The 19105-nt window shown below is 37.4% G+C and overlaps 3 protein-coding genes and 2 pseudogenes across 8 annotated transcripts; 2 read left to right on the forward strand and 3 right to left on the reverse strand.

Moving 5' to 3' along the window:
* Positions 1–3864: 3864 nt before the first annotated feature.
* Positions 3865–6671, forward strand: LOC120203165 (cation/H(+) antiporter 20-like). The gene is made up of 4 exons (XM_039203510.1): positions 3865–4204; positions 4296–5321; positions 5401–6216; positions 6301–6671. The coding sequence occupies exons 1-4, from the start codon at positions 4025–4027 to the stop codon at positions 6613–6615; spliced, it is 2337 nt and encodes a 778-aa protein (XP_039059441.1). The 5' UTR covers positions 3865–4024; the 3' UTR covers positions 6616–6671.
* Positions 6672–6891: 220 nt separating this feature from the next.
* Positions 6892–8571, reverse strand: LOC120203168 (probable ADP-ribosylation factor GTPase-activating protein AGD6). The gene is made up of 3 exons (XM_039203517.1): positions 7642–8571; positions 7474–7563; positions 6892–7398 (listed from the first exon to the last, which is right to left on the reverse strand). The coding sequence occupies exons 1-3, from the start codon at positions 8455–8457 to the stop codon at positions 6940–6942; spliced, it is 1365 nt and encodes a 454-aa protein (XP_039059448.1). The 5' UTR covers positions 8458–8571; the 3' UTR covers positions 6892–6939.
* A 1826-nt stretch (positions 8572–10397) lies between these two features.
* LOC120203169 lies at positions 10398–11971 on the reverse strand (annotated as a pseudogene).
* A 177-nt stretch (positions 11972–12148) lies between these two features.
* LOC120203170 lies at positions 12149–15182 on the forward strand (annotated as a pseudogene).
* A 478-nt stretch (positions 15183–15660) lies between these two features.
* Positions 15661–18610, reverse strand: LOC120203166 (UNC93-like protein 3). 6 transcript variants are annotated; one of them, XM_039203511.1, is made up of 10 exons: positions 18259–18607; positions 17954–18117; positions 17692–17755; positions 17480–17593; positions 17334–17378; positions 16801–17051; positions 16601–16691; positions 16353–16522; positions 16135–16258; positions 15661–15973 (listed from the first exon to the last, which is right to left on the reverse strand). In XM_039203511.1, exons 1-10 carry the CDS (start codon positions 18433–18435, stop codon positions 15791–15793), a joined length of 1383 nt encoding a protein of 460 aa, XP_039059442.1. In that variant the 5' UTR covers positions 18436–18607; the 3' UTR covers positions 15661–15790. The 6 variants fall into 6 exon arrangements, with proteins under 6 accessions (XP_039059442.1, XP_039059443.1, XP_039059444.1 ...); XM_039203512.1 differs by having other exon boundaries at positions 16353–16465; positions 18259–18605; XM_039203514.1 differs by having other exon boundaries at positions 15837–16037; positions 18259–18609.
* Between the last annotated feature and the right edge of the window lie 495 nt (positions 18611–19105).

Consider the following 19105-nt stretch of genomic DNA (forward strand, 5'->3'; position numbering starts at 1 on the left):
AACAAATTGATTCCAATTAACTGAAATTACAGAACTTGCAACAGTAACAGGACGAGCAACTGGATTCTTTGTTAACACCAAAGAAAAACCATATCCTCTTAGGCAATATGACAAACAGATAATGAGCACAAACTTGAAAGAACACCCAAAACCATACTCTCTTTAAACAAACACCCTCCAAACAGAAGCAACCTCAGCCAAAAAACCTTCAAGAACGTATAGAGTTTCAAAGACAAAGAACAAATCAACGAAACATAACTTTCGATTGAAAGAATTCCTAACAACCACTCATCTACTGTTCTAACAACGAGTCAACACGAGTATACTTTCTTACGGTTCAACAGGAAACTCTTACATCAAAAACATAGATCGAAGAACTGATGCACACGATAAAAAAAACAAAGTGAGCACCATACCTAATCGAGTAAGGAAAACGAGAACATGTTGAACAGTTTATGATTTGGTTTATGAGTCACCTGCATGATCTGCATCTATAGATCTTGAAGTGCCTTTGAGAGAAGCAACAAACAGACAAGCTCCAAACAGAAGAAAAAACTAATTGAATAAACAACGACGAAACAAATCATCAAGCCATAACAACTTCAGCGGAAGGAAAATGAACCAAAATCAGGATCTTTTTGGCGAATGATACCATGTGAGAAAGGAGACATAGACCAGAAGATGATCATAAGGTAACTCTGTTTACTAACTGTGAAAGAATGAATTACGAAGTGCTTGAATCTTTAACCCATTACAAACAATACTTATATAACACCACTAAACCAAGTTTAACAATTTGATCTAACAAACTAACCAACCTTTAACAAACTCAGTTAATTTGACTAAACCAATATCAACTAATTACATTCTATTATATTATATTTCTAACAGAACAAAACCAAAAAATCAGTTTAGCCCATCTGTCATGTCATTTACTATGTTATCAGCCAGCGTGTACTATCACGTCAGCATTTTGGATCGTCATGTCAATAACTTGAAATGTCACTTAGCACTATAACGGTCAACGACGAAAAATGTTGATTAAAATATCACATTTGATTTGTTTTCTAAGTTAAAGAATCATAGTGAGAAAAAATATGATGATCACATTAATTCTTTTTAAGTATATAAATCTCTAGTATTCTTTTACCAAAAATATTAAAATTTTTAAATTCACCACAATTGGACATATGTCAAATCTGAAAAACTCAAACCCCTAAATATTTGATGGAACGAAAGTGATGTTTGTTTACCCGATATAGAGTTTCAAAGAATATATAGAGTTTCAAAAAACCTTCAAGAACGTATAGAGTTTCGAAGACAAAGAACAAATCAACGAAACACAGCTTTCGATCGAAAGAATTCCTAACAACCACTCATCTACTCTTCTAACAACGAGTCAGCACGAGTATATTTTCTTACGGTTCAACAGGAAACTCTTACAGCAAAAACATAGATCGAAGAACTGATGCACACAATAAAAAAACAAAGTGAGTACCATAACTACTCGAGTAAGGAAAACGAGAACAAGCTTAACAGTTTAGGATTTGGTTTATAAGTCACCTACATGATCTTCATCTATAGATCTTGAAGTGCCTTTGAGAGAAGCAACAAACAAACAAGCTCCAAACAGAAGACAAACTAATTGAATAAACAATGACAAAACAAATCATCAAGCCATAACAGCTTCAGTGGAAGGAAAATGAACCAAAATCATGGTCTTTTTGGCGAATGATACCATGTGAGAAAGGAGACATAGACCAGAAGATGAACAGAAGGTAACTTTGTTTACTAACTGTGAAAGAATGAATTACGAAGTGCTTGAATCTTTAACCCATTACAAACAGTACTTATATAACACTACTAAACCAAGTTTAACAACTTGATCTAACAAACTAACCAACCTTTAACAAACTCAGTTAATTTGACTAAACCAATATCAACTAATTACATTCTATTATATTATATTTTTAATAGAACAAAACCAAAAAATCAGTTTAGCCCATGTGTCATGTCATCTACTATGTTATCAGCCATCGTGGACTATGACGTCAGCATTTTGGATCGTCATGTCAATAACGTGAAATGTCACTTAGCACTATAACGGTCAACGACGAAAAATGTTGATTAAAGATCACATTCGATTTGTTTTCTAAGTTAAAGAATCATAGTGAGAAAAAAATATGATGATCACATTAATTCTTTTTAAGTATATAAATCTCTAGTATTCTTTTACCAAAAATATTAAAATTTTTAAATTCACCACAATTGGACATATGTCAAATCCGAAAAACTCGAACCCCTAAATATTTGATGGAACGAAAGATATGTTTGTTTACTCGATATGTCCACTTTAAAGTTTGATTAAACAAAAAAATTATGGAATCAAATTATTGGTCGATCGAAAGTTGTTATTATAGATTGGCTTAATATATAAACAAGTATATAAATTACATATTTTTTTATTTAAGTATTTAAATTATTTTTCGATTAATTTAGGTGTATAACATTTTAAAGGTACATTTTTACGTGTCTAGATTGTTACTGTCATTAAATGACACGTGTCGCTTTTATAAAATTTAAAAAATATATATATTTTTTAATAGCTAAATATATGGTTAATAAAACATTTTTTTAATAGTGGTTGGTAGAACAATCAAATTGAAGTTGAAAGGAAGGATAAATGATCTCAGATTAATTGATAAAAGTTTATATAGAGTTAACAATGAATGTAGAAAACGCCATTCCGGACGTAATATAATAAAAAATGTAATTTGGAACTCAAATTGATTTCGATTTTTAAAAGATTTTATTGCCACTCACTAAGGCCTAGATAGTAGCTAACAGCCTAACACACGAATAAATTTGGTAATAGTTAATGTTTAAGCGAAGTCTTACTGAGGACATCTAAAATGTAGAATCTTTAATCGATTTGAATTGAATATGTTATCTCCACTGAGCAGTGGAGAATAATGCTTTGTAGGCTCCCCAACATTAGTGCTGCACTCAACCGCTTAACATATTCCATATGCCTCATCTTTAACAGAGAAAATAACCCAATGAAACCCTAAAATTCCTTCATCATGCCCCTTATTTCAGTTGTATTGATAGACTGAAATCTTTGATAAATTAAACGCGTTGACTTATTGTGATTTATCTTGAACGTTAAGTTGTTGTGTATGATTTATCCCGATTGATTTAGATGAAAAATCTTAAAGATTTGATTCAAGAGTTTGAAGATCGAAATTCTTTGATCATATCCATTTTTTTTACTATTTCAATTGTATTGATCGATTGAAATCTTTGATAAATTAGACGCATTAGTTTATTGTGATTTACCATGAACGTCAAGTTATCGTGTATGATTTACCCCGATTGATTTAGATGAAGAATCTTAAAAATCTGATTCAAGAGTTTGAAGATTCAAAGTACATAATTGTAGAGTTCGATGAAGTTGAAGGATAACTCAGCGAAAGTTGTAAAAGAAACGCTCAATTACTCTTCAATTGGGTTTTCCCCCCTCCAATTTCGTTAAGTGATCCTCCAACTTCATCGGGTTTTGCAATTAAATCCTTTAAGTTTTGGAACACTTTAATTAAATTTTCGTAACAATTTGTTCAAATCAATTCGTTGTTCGAGATAAGTCACGGTATGTATAACATAATTTATTGATAATGTTGTCTTCATCATATGCATACATTGAAAAAAAGTAACTTCTAATTATTAAAATAATCAAAGATCCTCAACCAACAGTAGAACAAATATACTTTTTTAACCCCCAGTAACAACTTTATAACGCACCAAAAATTAGTGCTACTAACTAATCCCATTTCTGATTATTTGAAAAGAACAGGCAATAACAAGGGAAACTTCAACAACAGTAATCCTCTATAAAGACACTAGATTTAGTCCTCATTTGATCAACAGATTTAGTCCAAACTTAGTCACACATTGGCAGTTGCACCCTTGTTGTCAGTTTTTGCCAGTCATTGATTCACGTAGGGGAACATAGTACCAGCGAGCCATGCAACGAAACATTAGCTCTATACGAACGTCGTCGGATGGAGTGTGGCAAAGCGAGAATCCTCTAAACTACTCCTTCCCATTGCTGATCGTTCAAACAACCTTGGTTCTCTTCACAAGCCGCTTGCTTGCCCTTCTTCTCAAGCCTCTGCACCAGCCCAAAGTCGTTGCCGAGATTCTTGTACGTTGACAAACAAGTTTGCAGTGCGTTCTTTTTACTTTGATGTTCTGTTAATTGGGTTCTTTTTACTGTTTTCCCCCCTCTTTTCCAGGGTGGTATTTTGCTCGGACCGTCAGCTTTAGGCCGCAACAAAGATTTCTTGAACTTGGTTTTCCCTCCATGGAGCACGCCAATACTCGAATCCACCGCAAGTATCGGTCTTCTCTTCTTCCTGTTTCTCGTCGGACTTGAACTTGAACTAACCACGATTCGTCAAAGCGGTCGAAAGGCTTTGAGCATCGCTGTAGCTGGGATGTCCCTCCCTTTTGAATTCGGCGTCGGACTTTCCTTCTTTCTCCGGAAAGCCGTAAAAGGAGAAGATAAAGTAGGATATGGACAGTACATCATGTTCCTAGGTGTGGCACTTTCCATCACAGCTTTCCCTGTCCTTGCACGCATTCTAGCAGAGCTCAAGCTTCTAACAACTCATGTCGGACAAACCGCCATGGCTGCGGCTGCATTAAACGACGTTGTCGCTTGGGTGTTGCTGACATTGGCCATCGCCGAAGCAGGCAATGGCTCAAGTCAAGCTCACAAAAGCCCCTTGGTATCCATATGGGTTCTACTTTGTGGAGTAGCTTTTGTTGCTTTTATGTTAATCCTCGTACGCCCCATGATGACATGGGTTGCTCGACAGAGCTCGCCGGAACTCTTCGTCATCGATGAAGCCTTTATATGCTTAACGTTATCTGGAGTTATGTTATCCGGATTCATGACTGACCTTATAGGAATCCATGCAATCTTCGGTGCTTTTATCTTTGGACTAATCATTCCCAAAGGAGAAGAGTTCGGACAAAAATTGATCACAAGGATTGAGGACTTCGTTGCCGGTTTGCTTCTTCCTCTTTACTTTGCCTCTAGCGGATTAAGGACCGACGTAGCTAAAATTCAAGGCATTGAGGCGTGGGGACTCTTAGTGCTTGTTATATCGACGGCTTGTGCAGGGAAGATTTTAGGGACATTTTTCACGGCCATGCTGTGTAAGATTCCGGTTAGGGAGTCATTGGCTCTTGGGGTTCTTATGAACACCAAAGGGTTGGTTGAGCTAATTGTTCTCAACATCGGAAGGGAAAAAAAAGTGAGTATATATTTTAAATTATGTAAATTATGTTCGGAATCTAACCTGCAGGATGTCTTGGTGATCATTGTTATTGCAGGTTCTCAATGATGAAATGTTTGCAATTCTAGTCTTGATGGCACTTTTCTCCACTTTCTTAACAACTCCAATGGTTATGGCGATATACAAACCTCGGCATCGATCGGAACAAGCATCAACCCCTGCAGAAGAGTTGGAAAATGAGCTTCGAATCCTGGCATGCATCCATGGACCTAGCAATGTGCCGTCAGTCATCAACCTCATGGAGTCGATCAATGGGACCAACAGATCCCCACTCAAACTTCATGTAATGCAGCTTATTGAACTTACTAATCGGTCTTCATCTATTTTGATGGTTCAAAGAGTTCGAAAGAATGGTTTTCCCTTCGTTAGTCGCCTATGTCGAGGGAGTAAACGCGATCAAATTGCATCTGCGTTTGAGGCAAATGCACAGCTTGGGAGGGTGCACCACTCGACAGCTATTTCAGCATTATCGACAATGCATGAGGATATTTGCCATGTAGCCAAGGATCGAAGTGTGGAGATGATCATCCTGCCTTTCTACAAGCAGTGGAATGGGGACGGTGACGAGGCAATTAAGAGCATCAGCCATAGCTGGATAGAGGTCAATCAAAGGGTCCTAACAACCGCACCATGCTCGGTTGCGTTACTTATCGAAGGTAGATTTAACAATCCATCAGACCAAGCGGCAGAACTCACTACAACAATGCCAAAAAGAGTAGCTATTTTGTTTATTGGTGGACCGGATGATCGTGAAGCTCTGCGGCTCAGTCGGAGAATGACCGGAAAGCAACTAGTTCAGTTGACTCTAGTGAGGTTCCTCCAAGGCCAAAGGGATGACAATATAAGAGAGAAGGTAAAACATGCATAAAATTCTGTTATAGATTTTCGAATCGCCTACCACTTTCATTGCAATTCTGAAGAGATCTGGTTTTAGCAGGAACTGGATGAGTCTGCATTGGCGGAGTTCAGAAGGTCAGATACAACCATCCGATACGAAGTGAAGGCAGGTAGCAATGTCGTGGAAGAAGTAACAAGGATTGGACAAAGCAGGGGGTATGATATTGTTATGGTCGGAAAGGGACATCACCCATCTTGCTGGGAAACTGCAGGAAACCATACAGAGATTGAGGAACTGGGAGCTATCGGGAGTATTCTAATTTCCGGAGACCAGAGCTTCTTTCCGTCTATCCTAGTGATTCAACGACAGAAAGAAGCAGCTGAAAATGAGGCCACTGTTTCACAGATGATATGAGATGAGGATGCCATTCCTAGATGTTGATGTAAAAAGCCATTGTAATATGTCTAGAACTCGAGGTTAAATAAATAAGAACATTAAGTTCTAGTAAATCCAAAGAAATTTTGATGTTTCATTTCATAAATAATGTGTTCCTTTACAACCAATCCTCTTTCCAAATCTAGGCAATTAGCCTCTTCTGTTCACTTTTTCTTTTACAAATATAAACAACTTTTAAAGATGAAAATCACATTAGTAAAACCTTTTGAAAGATATCCCAACTTAGCTTTTGAAGATCTAATTCAGTGTTGGTAATTCAGAGGAATAAATAAGAAATTAACCTTAACGAAAGCGTACACCCGATCCGGTGGCACCCGATTTTCGGTTGTGACCAACAACTCCTTTATCAGATTCACCATTATGGAAATTATCAAATCCATCATCCCAGCCAGCCCAACCATCGTTGCTATTAGTCTCCTTTGCAGTACCTTCCTTCATATTGTCCCAGTCATCCCAAGAATTATGATTCCCAACAGAGGAGGATTGTCCTCTAGAAGTAGAATTACGTCCTTTTTTCCCCTGGTTACAGTCCTGATGATATCCATTTTTCTCGGGTTCGTTTTGCTGCAAGTTATCGTTGTTCCAGTTCATGCCGTCTTTCGCATACTCCTCAACCTTATGTGTAGCTAATAACATGACACCTCTCATGATCCCCCATGTTCTCTGGCCAATCTCCGATGTCTTTGCGGTGACTACGCTGACGGTTTTGTTAACCTTGGCATCATAGCCACCCTCCTTAACCTGCACAAATGAATCATGCTATAACTATAACAACAGAAACAACTTAGCCAAATGGAAATCATAACCCCAAAATACCTTGGTGCTTAACTCCTTCGTTCCTGCTTGAACAACACTTGCAGCAGATTGGGCAGCCGATGCTGCAACTAATGATAACATCCCAATCCCCTGCACCACAAACAAATTCAGCTAATAATCTATCACCAATTCATAAAAATGATAAGAACAATGAAGTAATTTCTTAACCTGAGAAACAACAGAGAGCACATCACCCTGAGGATCATTATTCCTCTGGGTAGGCGTAGGAGTGGAACCAAACCCAATGTATTTCCCTCCTTGTGAAGGTGGTAGACCTTCTGGCCTGGATTCATTCTCCGCCATCTTCCTCGCAAAGAACCTCTCCTTGTTCGCCGCTGAAGCCTCCATCTCCGATCTAGTGTATATATCCTCTGTGGACATCGACCTCATTGGAGCACCTGCTGCTTCACCACCATTCTTATTCCCGTCTCTAAAATCATTCGCCGATTGATTCCTCCTCATATCATTCGAAGATCTAAAAGAATCGTCATTATCCCAATTATCCCACCCTTCATTATTATTACTATCATTATGATTACTGCCCCTGCTCGCACCACCGCTCAACGGCGGTTTTCTACTACCACAACCTCCGTTGAGAGTCTCTTTCACAAACGATGGATCCTTCCACGGGCGGCCCTCGGCAAGGTCCTGGATACGATCACGATAAATACTGGCGGCATTGGTGATATATTTGGTAACGATATCGGTTTCTTTAGGGATCCCGTACCGAGCCAAAAAGGCGTTGATCTTGTCGTTACCGCCGGATTCCATCTTCTTGATCTGGATGTCGGACCACGAATCCATGGTGACCGATCGGACGAATGAGATGTGGACGCCTAAGCCACGGTGTTTACCGGAGCATTCTAAGCACATGAAAACACCGTAGGAAACCGAAGCCCATTGGGGATTCTTTTGGTTGCAATCGACGCAAGTTCTATTACCAGCCTGCGATTGGAGGTCGCGTAACCGTCTCGTTGCCACCATGTTTTTGAATCCGATCTGGATCGGATTCGGGCAAAAAAATAATTAGATGGGAAAAAAACAGAGAAGTGGAGCCTATAAAACAAAATTTAGGGGAAATTATCTAAAAAGAAGAACAAATTTAAAAGGATAATGGGAGGCCAAAATTAAATGGGGAAGAAGAAGATCAGCGACATCATTGAACCATATTTAGGAGGAATGTTGAAATCAGGCCATTTTGGGTAAATTTTGAGTTTCCTTTTATTAACACACGTGTTGTTGGTGTGGAAGTAACAGATTCAACTGTGGTTTTTAAACATGTCTCTCATCCTCGACTGCTGTCGTGTTTGATTCGGAAGTGGACTGACGATGATTCTCAAGAATTTTACTTGTCACTAAATTATTCTCTTTTTTTCTTTTTGGCATAATGTCAAATTTAATTCGAACTTCTGTTAAAATAATTATATTCATCGTTATTCTTTTTTAAAATATTTAAATTTTTAATGTTTTATTTTAGGATAGAAAATTTTTATCTGTATATAAAAATCGTTAATTAATACTAGATTAATACTATAAAATAAGTCTTTTATCATAAAATTAAAATGTTGAGTTTAAATGTTCTAAAAAAAGAATAAGGACCACATTATTTGTCAAATGTTATGAGCTTTGTTGTCTTAAAATAAAACTTTGGGGCAAAATATTTCAAAAAAACAAAAGGGGTCAAAACAGTGGCGATTGTACGTTGAAGTTAAGTGGGCACGTGCCCATCCTGAAATTTCCTAGAATTCGAATTTTCTTCTTTAATATTTTGAAGTTTTCTTCATTAATACATATGCCCACTCTTTTTTTGATAAACCTGTCACTGGGTCAAAATGACCATTTTGATAAACATTAAAAGCTAATTTTAACATGATATATTTTTACTTTGATCACCAAAACTTTTTTTTACAAAAGGTATAGTGTTAAAAAGTACCCAAAATATTTGATTAAATAGTCACTTTGCTCCTATTGTTTTAGAAAATTGACCCCTATATTTCATTTTTGTGGTGAAAATACCCTATGGATGGAAATCATTATTAACATACACTTAGCGGTCTAAATATGGGTTTTTTTGTCCTAAAATGAGACATTGAGGGTCAAAATGCTTCAAAAGATATAATATGGACTAAAATGACTATTTAGTACTCAAATATTAGTAACCTTTTATCATAAAATAAAATATTATGGGCTAAAAAATACTCTAAAAATATGAGTCAAAATTAATTATTTAGTTCAATGTTAGGGACATTTTTTTAACATTATGCCTTGACAAAATTATCACCAACATTATATTTTAATTTAATAACACTTTAATGATGTTACATGCTATAATAACACTTTAATCTCAAAATTTATATATTCAATTAGTTTAATTTTAATTCAAAATAATTTAATACATTTAACTCCAAAGATTAAAAATCATGTTATTTTCATCCTTAACAAACTTAAACCCTAAAATGTTTTTGTCAATTGTCATCCAACACATCTTACCATTGACTCGCCTCAACCACCCAAGAGACAGACGCCATTTTAATTAGTAGTGAATGGTGAAAGACATGAGAGATTTTGACCAGCACCACTCCAACGACAAAACATGTGATTAGTTGGATTTTTGTGCAAAAGATTTAAGATAAATAAGTGAGACAATATTACCAAGTTAGGCGAGGTTACATAAAATCTTGAGTAAATTTCTCAGCATGTGTATGGCATTCCATCAACCAGGGGATAAATGTTATACATCATTATCTTTGAGACCTTAATTCCAATTTTTTTTTATTTGAAGAGAATTGTATTTCATTAATACTGAGGCAAAGTAAGCATTCCATATTTCTAATGTTATCCAACAACCATTTTCTTTTATTGCCATTTAAGCAAAATTTGTAGCGCTCAGCTGGTGCTGATTCAAAACGGATGGCTTTAACATCTCACTCCCAAAATAAGCTGTTGCTGCTGGCGCCAAAAGTTGGTCTCTTGGGACTAGGGACCTGGTGTGAACACCAGGTGGAACCCTCTTCCTTTGCATCCACTTCAACCGCATTGCTTTCGCTTACTGGTGAATATGGTTTAGTCACTTTCTTCTTCAACAGTTCCTTTGAAGAGTTCTGCCCATATGTAATCATTGCTCGTTCGATCGAAGAGTAAACTTGAAGAGCCTGATCAGTATATCGGGTGCACTTTATGATACGAACTTGTTCTTTTGTATCTGTTGGTCCAGTCTTTAGATAGAGTATGAGTTGTGAAGGTGGAGCTTTGAAGTGGTCTTTCTTTCCCTGAGTCAACTCCATTGTTGCCAGATCATCCCACGGTACATCCCACATTACTAAACAGGATCCCTCATCGGGTTGAATTTCCTATATTAGAGTTTTGTTGCAACAATATCACTCTTCGATGAGCAACTATAGTAATTTTTCCCTTTGGTAGCATGAAATGATCTTCATATGCATCTGATAATGCAAATTTTCCGCGTACTTTGAATAGATCAACCTGGCCCAAGAAAGACGTTGACTGCGCCAATTGCAATATTACCTGTCCTCGTGCTTTATACTAATCATATGGTTGAAGCAAATTATCACCACCAACTACACGAGGCAGCCTCCTGCGGAGGAGTTGGTCATCTGAAGCTATAGCAGATGCTATCTTCCTTCTCATAGCATTTGCACCTTCAGTAGTTTTTGACAAAAGATCCAGAACCCCACTCACAGGCTGTGCCAGCTACACCTATTATGCCTTTTCCAACACCCTGAACGAAGCTTTCAACGCCCGCAGATTTTGCACCTTCAATAGGCTTCTTTAATATTCCAGTAACTCCTCTAAACATGCCTTTTGCTAGTGCTCTACCCCCTTCTCTGATGACACTACCTAAGTCATCTACACCCTTGCTCTCCTGTCTCTGTCGGCCTTCAATGAATTTCTTATTCATTGATAAAGCAGCCACTCCTTTACTCATATGACCAAGAGCACTACTTGCGTTGCCCAATATCAAGGCCTGAGAGCAACTGAAGTGGTTGACCTAGAAGATCCTTTTTGATGTTCGCAATTGCATTACTAATCATAGTACTCTGCCTCATGCACACATTCTCATGAAATCTTTGATTTATCTTGACAGTCATGTTCTCAGTGTTCTCTAGTGCAGTCATTAGGGATGCCCAGAAACCAAGTACTCCCCCAGGCCGTTGACTAGGCGACATAGTCATAGACACTTTTAGTCGAACTTCTGAGATATTGAGAACCCCAATTTGAATGATTGGATCAACTGACACGGCTGTAGCTTGAGTATCCTTTAATCTACCGAAATTGACCTGTGGTATCATCTCATGTATGCGCCATATTATAGGTTCATGAATGTTTATCAAAAATGCAGAATTATCAGGCCCCATGTTCACATCGAAACCAATACATGGATAGACACAGAGATCCAGTGATCCATTTGTTTGCAGAGTCACAGAAATTTTCATGATATAATCAGTTTCCTGCCCAATTTTCTGTGGCCTGAAGAGAACTGGTGTTCGGTTACTGGCAATTGGTTATCCATTTGAATACCTCTCATTCTTAATTTGAACCTGCCCATAAATACCCTCTCCTTCCCTTCCCCCTTTCTGCCCATCTCTTCCTTCTTCTCTGTTTTCTTTGTCAAGAAAAAGGAACAAAAATCTTTGTTAAACAAGCAGAAGAAAACATGGTCGGTGTCATTTCTTTGATCACCGGTTGGCCCTGACGGAGCGGCTTCGGCTCGGCTTGTACTGCCGAAGAGATCACTCAAGGAATCGATGGATCCAATCTCACTGCTATAATAACCAGTCGGTGTCATTTAGGGTTTCTGTTGTTTTTGGGCTGTGATATTGTACATGTTGCATCGTGTCTTCACTCTAGTTTTCAAACGTCGCTTTTACAAAATTAATGTTGTTCCAACGTAACCATGTTGTTCGGTTTTTTTTTCAGGTGGAGCAAGTGGGATCGGATTGGAGACTTCACGTGTATTGGCTCTTCGGGGTGTTCATGTTATCATCGTTGCAAGGAACCTTAAAGCTGCAAATGAAGCCAAAAGGATTATTCTTGCAAATATATAAACCGCTCGTGTTGATGTCTTGGAGGTCGATCTTTGCTCCGTTAAGTCCATCAGAGCGTTTGCAGACAACTTCATCGCCCTTGATCTTCCTCTCAATATCTTGATGTAAATTTCAAAGGACCCTTTTTTTTAGATTTGAATTCTGTTATCATATGTCGACCTACGATATACGTAATGGTCGACATATGGTGACATTTATTCTTCATTTCTTGATTATAACAAGATTTTTATGACGTTGTGTGTCTCAGAAACAACGCTGGGATCATGTTCTGTCCCTTTCATCTTTCTCAAGATGGAATAGAGGCTCAGTTTGCAACTAACCATATTGGTAGGTTCCAATAAATTAATAGTAATTTCATTTTTTCTATAATTTTGAACCCTCACGACTCTTTCATTTGTTTTTTTCATTCACAAATCAAAAATTGGAATCCGTAATTTTGTTTAAAGAATCCAGTGTTCATCTCACATGATCAATTTGATTGTTACTTTAATCTTGGACTAATCTTTGTTGCTTTTTTTTCTTCCAGGGCATTTCCTCTTAACCGAGCTTCTTCTGGACAAAATGAAGAGCACAGTGAAAACTAGTGGTGTTCAAGGAAGGATTGTTAACTTATCATCAATAGCCCACACCCATTGTTATAAAAATGGGATCCGATTCGCTAAGCTCAATGCTAAAGAAGGGTAATTTTGCTTAATATTATAGTTTTATTTTATGATTCTTTTTTGCTAAAATTTTGTTTTCATCGACCAATTAATGCATCGGAAATTCTACTTTTTCTTTTCATTTCAGATACAACGATAAAAGAGCATATGGGCAGTCCAAATTAGCAAATATATTGCATGCCAATGAACTCTCTCGTCGATTGCAGGTAAAACTTGAAAGTTGGCGAAACCTTGTTTCTAGAAAATAACAAAATAATCATCATAGTTTGTCAATGGGAACAAGTTTATCTAGTCGAGAAAATAGCGACAACAACCGTTATTTCACCGACCATGATTCTTCATCCAAGTTAAGAGTGAATCGTCAATATCCATTAAGACACTTGTTTCCATCAACAAGATCTAATTCAATTTGGAGTAACAAAAACCCGAAATTGGCCGGCCACTTTGGGTCTAGATAAACTCTAGACTGATTGCAGGCGGTTTGCCTTGCGTTGTAGGGCAAGTAATCTCCCTCATGTGGCCAAGGACTCACTTTTCCTAACCTAAACTTGGATTATACAGTTTCCTTGTTTTGAGTTATTAATAGGATATGGTCGAGTCAAATTGAGTTGTCGTGATGTCAACTTGAACAAAAAGTATGAATTATTTAATTTATTTGTTTAACCAACAGGGAAAAAATTGATGGTGATGGATGATGGATCCATGAAATTGTATACTGTAAATGTGCCATAAATTTGGCTACAAAAAGTAGTTGTAACATTTTTAGCTTTAAAATGATGTGTAGGAGGAAGGTGTGAACATCACAGTAAATTCGGTTCATCCTGGATTGATAATGACGTCTAGGGTGCTTATCGAGCAAGTCGATCATGAGTTAGGTTGTGCTCGACTCGTACCCGTTAAAAAAATTTGTTACTCGACTTGTGCTCGTTAAAAAAACTGATTGCTTAACTCGTTGCTCGTTAAGCTCATTGCTCGTTAAGTTTGATGCTCGTTGCTCATTAAGCTCGATGTTCGTTGTTCGCCTCGTTGCTCGTTAAGCTCGATGCTCGTTGCTTGTCTCATTGCTTGTTAAGCTCACTAAAATTTTTACCTTATTTTCTTAACTATAAGTAAAATCTACTAATACGCTATACATAGCTTAATATAAACATAAATTAATAAATTTAATAAAAAAGTTATCAAAATAGTATATGAAGTATTTTCAAAGTCTAAATTCCAAAGTAACAATTCATAAATATATTAAAAATAATAAACAGGGTTTGATTTTTGAGTGTAGTAAAATATTAATTAATAATTTAGTATTTTTTGTTGTTTATTAGAAAATTAATAGATTAGCAATTTATCACCTTTTTTTATTATCTATTAGTAAATTAGTAATTTTTTGAATGAAATAATTTTTTAAGATAACTACTAAAAAATTTAACAAACTGTTCGCGAACTTATCGAGCCGAGTTGGAATTTGCTCGACTCAACTCTTTAAGGTCTCGAGTCGAGCTTGAGTTTGAGTCGAATCAACCCGAGTCGAGTTCGAACTGCTCAACTCATTAAGCACCCCTAACGACGCCTCTTTAAGCACATTGCCGTTCTAATGAGTACCGTCTTTTGCATTCCGAATCCCATTAGCTAAACCCTCTTCTTTTCACTGTTTTATTCACTAAAATCTTCGTGTTTTTTGTTGCAGAGATTTTGAATTTCTTCCGTTTCTTCCTATGTAAAAATGTTCCACAGGTAAAACCCAGATTCCCAAACTTGAAAAAAAAAACTCCAAATTTCGTGTTCAATGGAAGATAAAAAAAAGAATATTCTTTTCGACAACCGTGTTTAGGGGGCGGCAACGACGTGCTACGTGGCGCTCCACCTGCGGCTGAAGGGAGTCACCGGTAAATACTTTGTGGACTGCAATGAGATGACACCGAGTTCATATGCTAGAGATGAGGCTCTGGCAAGGGAATTATGGTGTTTTCAGCCACAAATTGATTAACTCCGTTTCGAAATGAAAAATTGTTGCCAATCATATGAAAGACGGAAGCTTATGGTCTTGTTCTCTGACTACTGATTGTAATAGCAAAAACAGAAAATATGATCGTCACCATGGGAAGTTGAAGCGTGATTTAGAGTTTAAATTGTTGTCGTTTTTCTATGTGTTACTACAAGAACAAGAAACACTAGTTTCATGCGTGTCTGCAATTTTTCAATGAATAAAACTCTTTGTACTTTATTAATGTATCTTTATGAATTATAGATTCATTTTCCCGACAAACCCCTTCCTCGTTTTTTAAAAATAAAATCTTACTAGGGTTTCTTACGTTCATCGGCAAACCCCGACTTGGCTGCATTAAAACTTTGATGTTACTGTCATAAATAGGGTTGCTGCCGGGGCCTTTTCTATAGTGAAATTGTTTAATCTGCTCCTACAAGGTAGTTATAAAGTGCAATGTTGGTGATCACGGCCCTGTATGTTCGTATATCGAACACATTCGTATCTAGTACGTAAATTATATAACATAAGTGTTATCGATATCGATACATCGATTAGAGGTTCGACGAACTCGCAAGACATGAAATTTTCTGACCTTGAAAAAGCTTTGATTATGGGGGCGGAGAGAATGCCTTCTCCACCTTTAGAACGAGGTACAAAAATGGGGCCAAGGAAACAAAGATTGCAGCAAGCATAATCATCGCCATTGTCCGCAACGTAACGGCTGTGTTTAAAAAGAAGACGGATGCAATGGCCGAACTCTGCCACACCTTGAGCTGTGAAAATGCTCCTTCCTGTTCTCGTAAGAAATAATCGAGCGTGATCATGGATTTAGAAGTTCATAACTGTACTTCTGGCCTAACAGGTAGGTTACACCAGAGAGAACAGATTAACAAAATGAAAAATTTAGACCGAGCATATACGATGTCCTGTATAAACAGAGGTAAGTTTGTACCATGTTGTGCTTAAACAGTAGAGCGAGCAAAGCACTGAGCTGCGTATTCAAAACCCCGTCACCGATACCCAGTAAAGCTGCCATGAGAAGTGGGTACACTATGCCGAGCACCCCACCAGTCGCACTATGTCATGGCATATATCAGCAGTAAGTATGATACAGAGTGAAAGTACCTGGAAGTAAAATGTAGAAACATTTATATGACAGCATAGTTTTACCTGTATTTTAGCGAAAGCCAGACGAATATCACTGCCTGAAAAAAAGCTCCCGCGCAAACTATGAATGTTATTGATTTCAGGCCAGATGTCAGTCGACCAGCCACTAGTGAACACTGAATATGAAGTTTTACCATCAAGTTCAAACCAGATAATTGGTCATCCAATCGCATCTAGTCCATAAAGAGCTAATATCGAGTAAAACTCATTGTTGATAACCCAGTAATCATTTCTGAATTTTAAGTACTTACAATTGCATCAAAAGCCCCATAAACTGCCATCGCACCACCCACACCGGCCTCTCCGAGAGTTGGGTTTACAACATCCTTGGTGTACTCAGCCCTGAAATAGCAAACATGTCCTTAGTCAAGAAGATATGTGGAATTTGTTTCCTTTAAGGAAGGCAAAGATTGAAAGAAGGTGTTGCGGCAACGGCCTCGATAAGCAATACCATACAAAAGCTTGCTGTAATCCTGAATAAGCAATAAGGGGAATGATCAAAAGCATCTTAAAGTCGAGCAAAGGAGTGATAACCGACTTCAATCGGGATATCACAGCAGAACAGAAACTGACAGAAGAATCCTCTGATACCTTCTCTTCTTTGTCATCGATTTTACGCAAGAAGCACATAAGAATGGCACCTAATGTCATACTACAAAGAAACACAATGAACAGCAAAGATTTGTTGCTGGAACTTCCATCCTACAGTGTAAGAATAACTAATTAGCAGCTGGTAAATGTTTTAAAAGGGAAGAAAAACTAAACTCCATGTCAAAAGACCCATGGCATCAACTATAATCATGTAATGGAATTGATTCTTGAAAGAGAAGTTTGGAGCGTAAGTCTAGGCTTGAGCATATCTGAAGCATGCATTCAATGACCGACCCATATGTTAAACAAAACACCGTTTTCCTGAACATAAAAGCCACTTATATAATATTTGAATACACAGAATGGAAGAGGAACAATAGAAGCAACACTAACCGCTCCACTTTCCAAAACCGCAAGCGTGATAAGATTTCCAACGAACTGCTTTTGAAGAAAAATAAATTTGGGTAAAAGATCGATCTTTACAATCTTGAAGTAGCAGGCTAAAGATAAAGAAAATAGTTATCCTGACTAATTACCACCTGGTGAAGAGCAAACATTGCCCAAAATTCTCCATTGAAGTTACCGATCACGGTTCCTTCATGTAAGTTGGAATCTCTAGCATGACCGCGTGCTAAAGAAGTAAGATACGTCCCCTGATGAATCAATGTTGCTAAGGAAATGAAAATCAATAAACAACCATCATTAACCAAAAAAGATACATGGACTTTATAAGTCTAAAACATACACATACCTCCCCAACCCATATTATCGAAGCTGCAAAACCGAGGAACAAGGAAACCGGTACCATAGTATACCTATTAAAAGATGTTCAATCTCAGAATTTCATTACAGCACGATTAATACGTAGTAGTGAAACAAGCCAGAAGTTTAAATAAAATGCACAAAATGTCAGTTCATCTCTACATTACCATTCAAAACCTGAAAAAAAGGGGTTTGTTTCGGTTTCGGATTACTTTTAAGATCCACCAAGTGATTAAATGAGCAGTGATTACCATGTAGGCTTCAAATTTGCAGCTATGAACAACAAATAACCAGTGGTTCCAAGAACCAGAGAATTCCTAGACCCCATTACACGAACCACCAATGATGCGAACAACGAGAAAACAGCAAAAGATACATACAGTATCCCAAGCGTCACTGTTCCCAAGTTCCCTCGCTGAAACCCAAAGAAAAGAACAAAACTTTTTCCATTTAATGATTCTACAAAACTATAAAATCTTCCAAAATTTTCAAATAGCAGTCAGTTTTCTTAGTAACCAAACAGCCGGAAGAAAATTCAAAAGCAGAAGAGACTCACAGCATTAACTGTAGTCTGCAAATTCTGAGCAGCTCCATAAGCGAGGAAGACCAACAAGAAGGCACAGCTCAAAATATGAACATCCCTTGTTCGGTTTTTAGGAGTTTCGATTTCCGAAACATCGGCAACAAGTGGGGCTTCCTCTTCTTGATGAGTACCCATCAATTCGATTGCCATTTGTGAGTTGTAGTGTTCTCGACTGGATTAAAATCATAAGAAATCGATGGCACATATGGAGATAGTTATAGCTTGTCTTCTTACATCATAAGAATGACCGATATCCGGTAACATTCTGATTCAATTCAATTCGTGGTTTATGTATTGGGTTTTAATTTTCCACCCTTCTAGCAAAACCAAGGGTTTGGGCCGCCTGCAACTTGCAAAACTTTTAGGTTTCTTACGGGGAGTGATCACAAATGTTTTCTTTATGTTTCTGTTTTGGGCAAACTACACAACGCATCACTAATATTTTAGAAAATTTTCGTTTTCCTCACTTCAATTTTAAAACTAACGAATTGGTCACCAACATTATTGATATATAACAAATTGATCATTAATGTAATCGATTTATAACAAATTAATCACTCTAAACATTAATAGCCATTAACCCAAAGGACGGAAAGCTAATGTGGAGAGTTAAACTGACTGACCTGGTACGATTTGACCACGTGAGACAACCACGTTGACCGGATGTCTAACTCCCCTCTTTAAAGACCCTCAATCCCTGTCGTAACCGACTTTCGTCCGGGCACGAAATATTAAATTTGGCGGGAAAAGTGATGTGAATAAATGGTTTTGAAAATAATTTGGGAGTCGCCATCGGCCTTTTGGGTCAGGTAGGTCGAAT

This window comes from Hibiscus syriacus, unplaced genomic scaffold (assembly GCF_006381635.1).
Source record: "Hibiscus syriacus cultivar Baekdansim isolate YM2019G1 unplaced genomic scaffold, ASM638163v2 tig00009105_pilon, whole genome shotgun sequence".
Classification (NCBI taxonomy): domain Eukaryota; kingdom Viridiplantae; phylum Streptophyta; class Magnoliopsida; order Malvales; family Malvaceae; genus Hibiscus; species Hibiscus syriacus.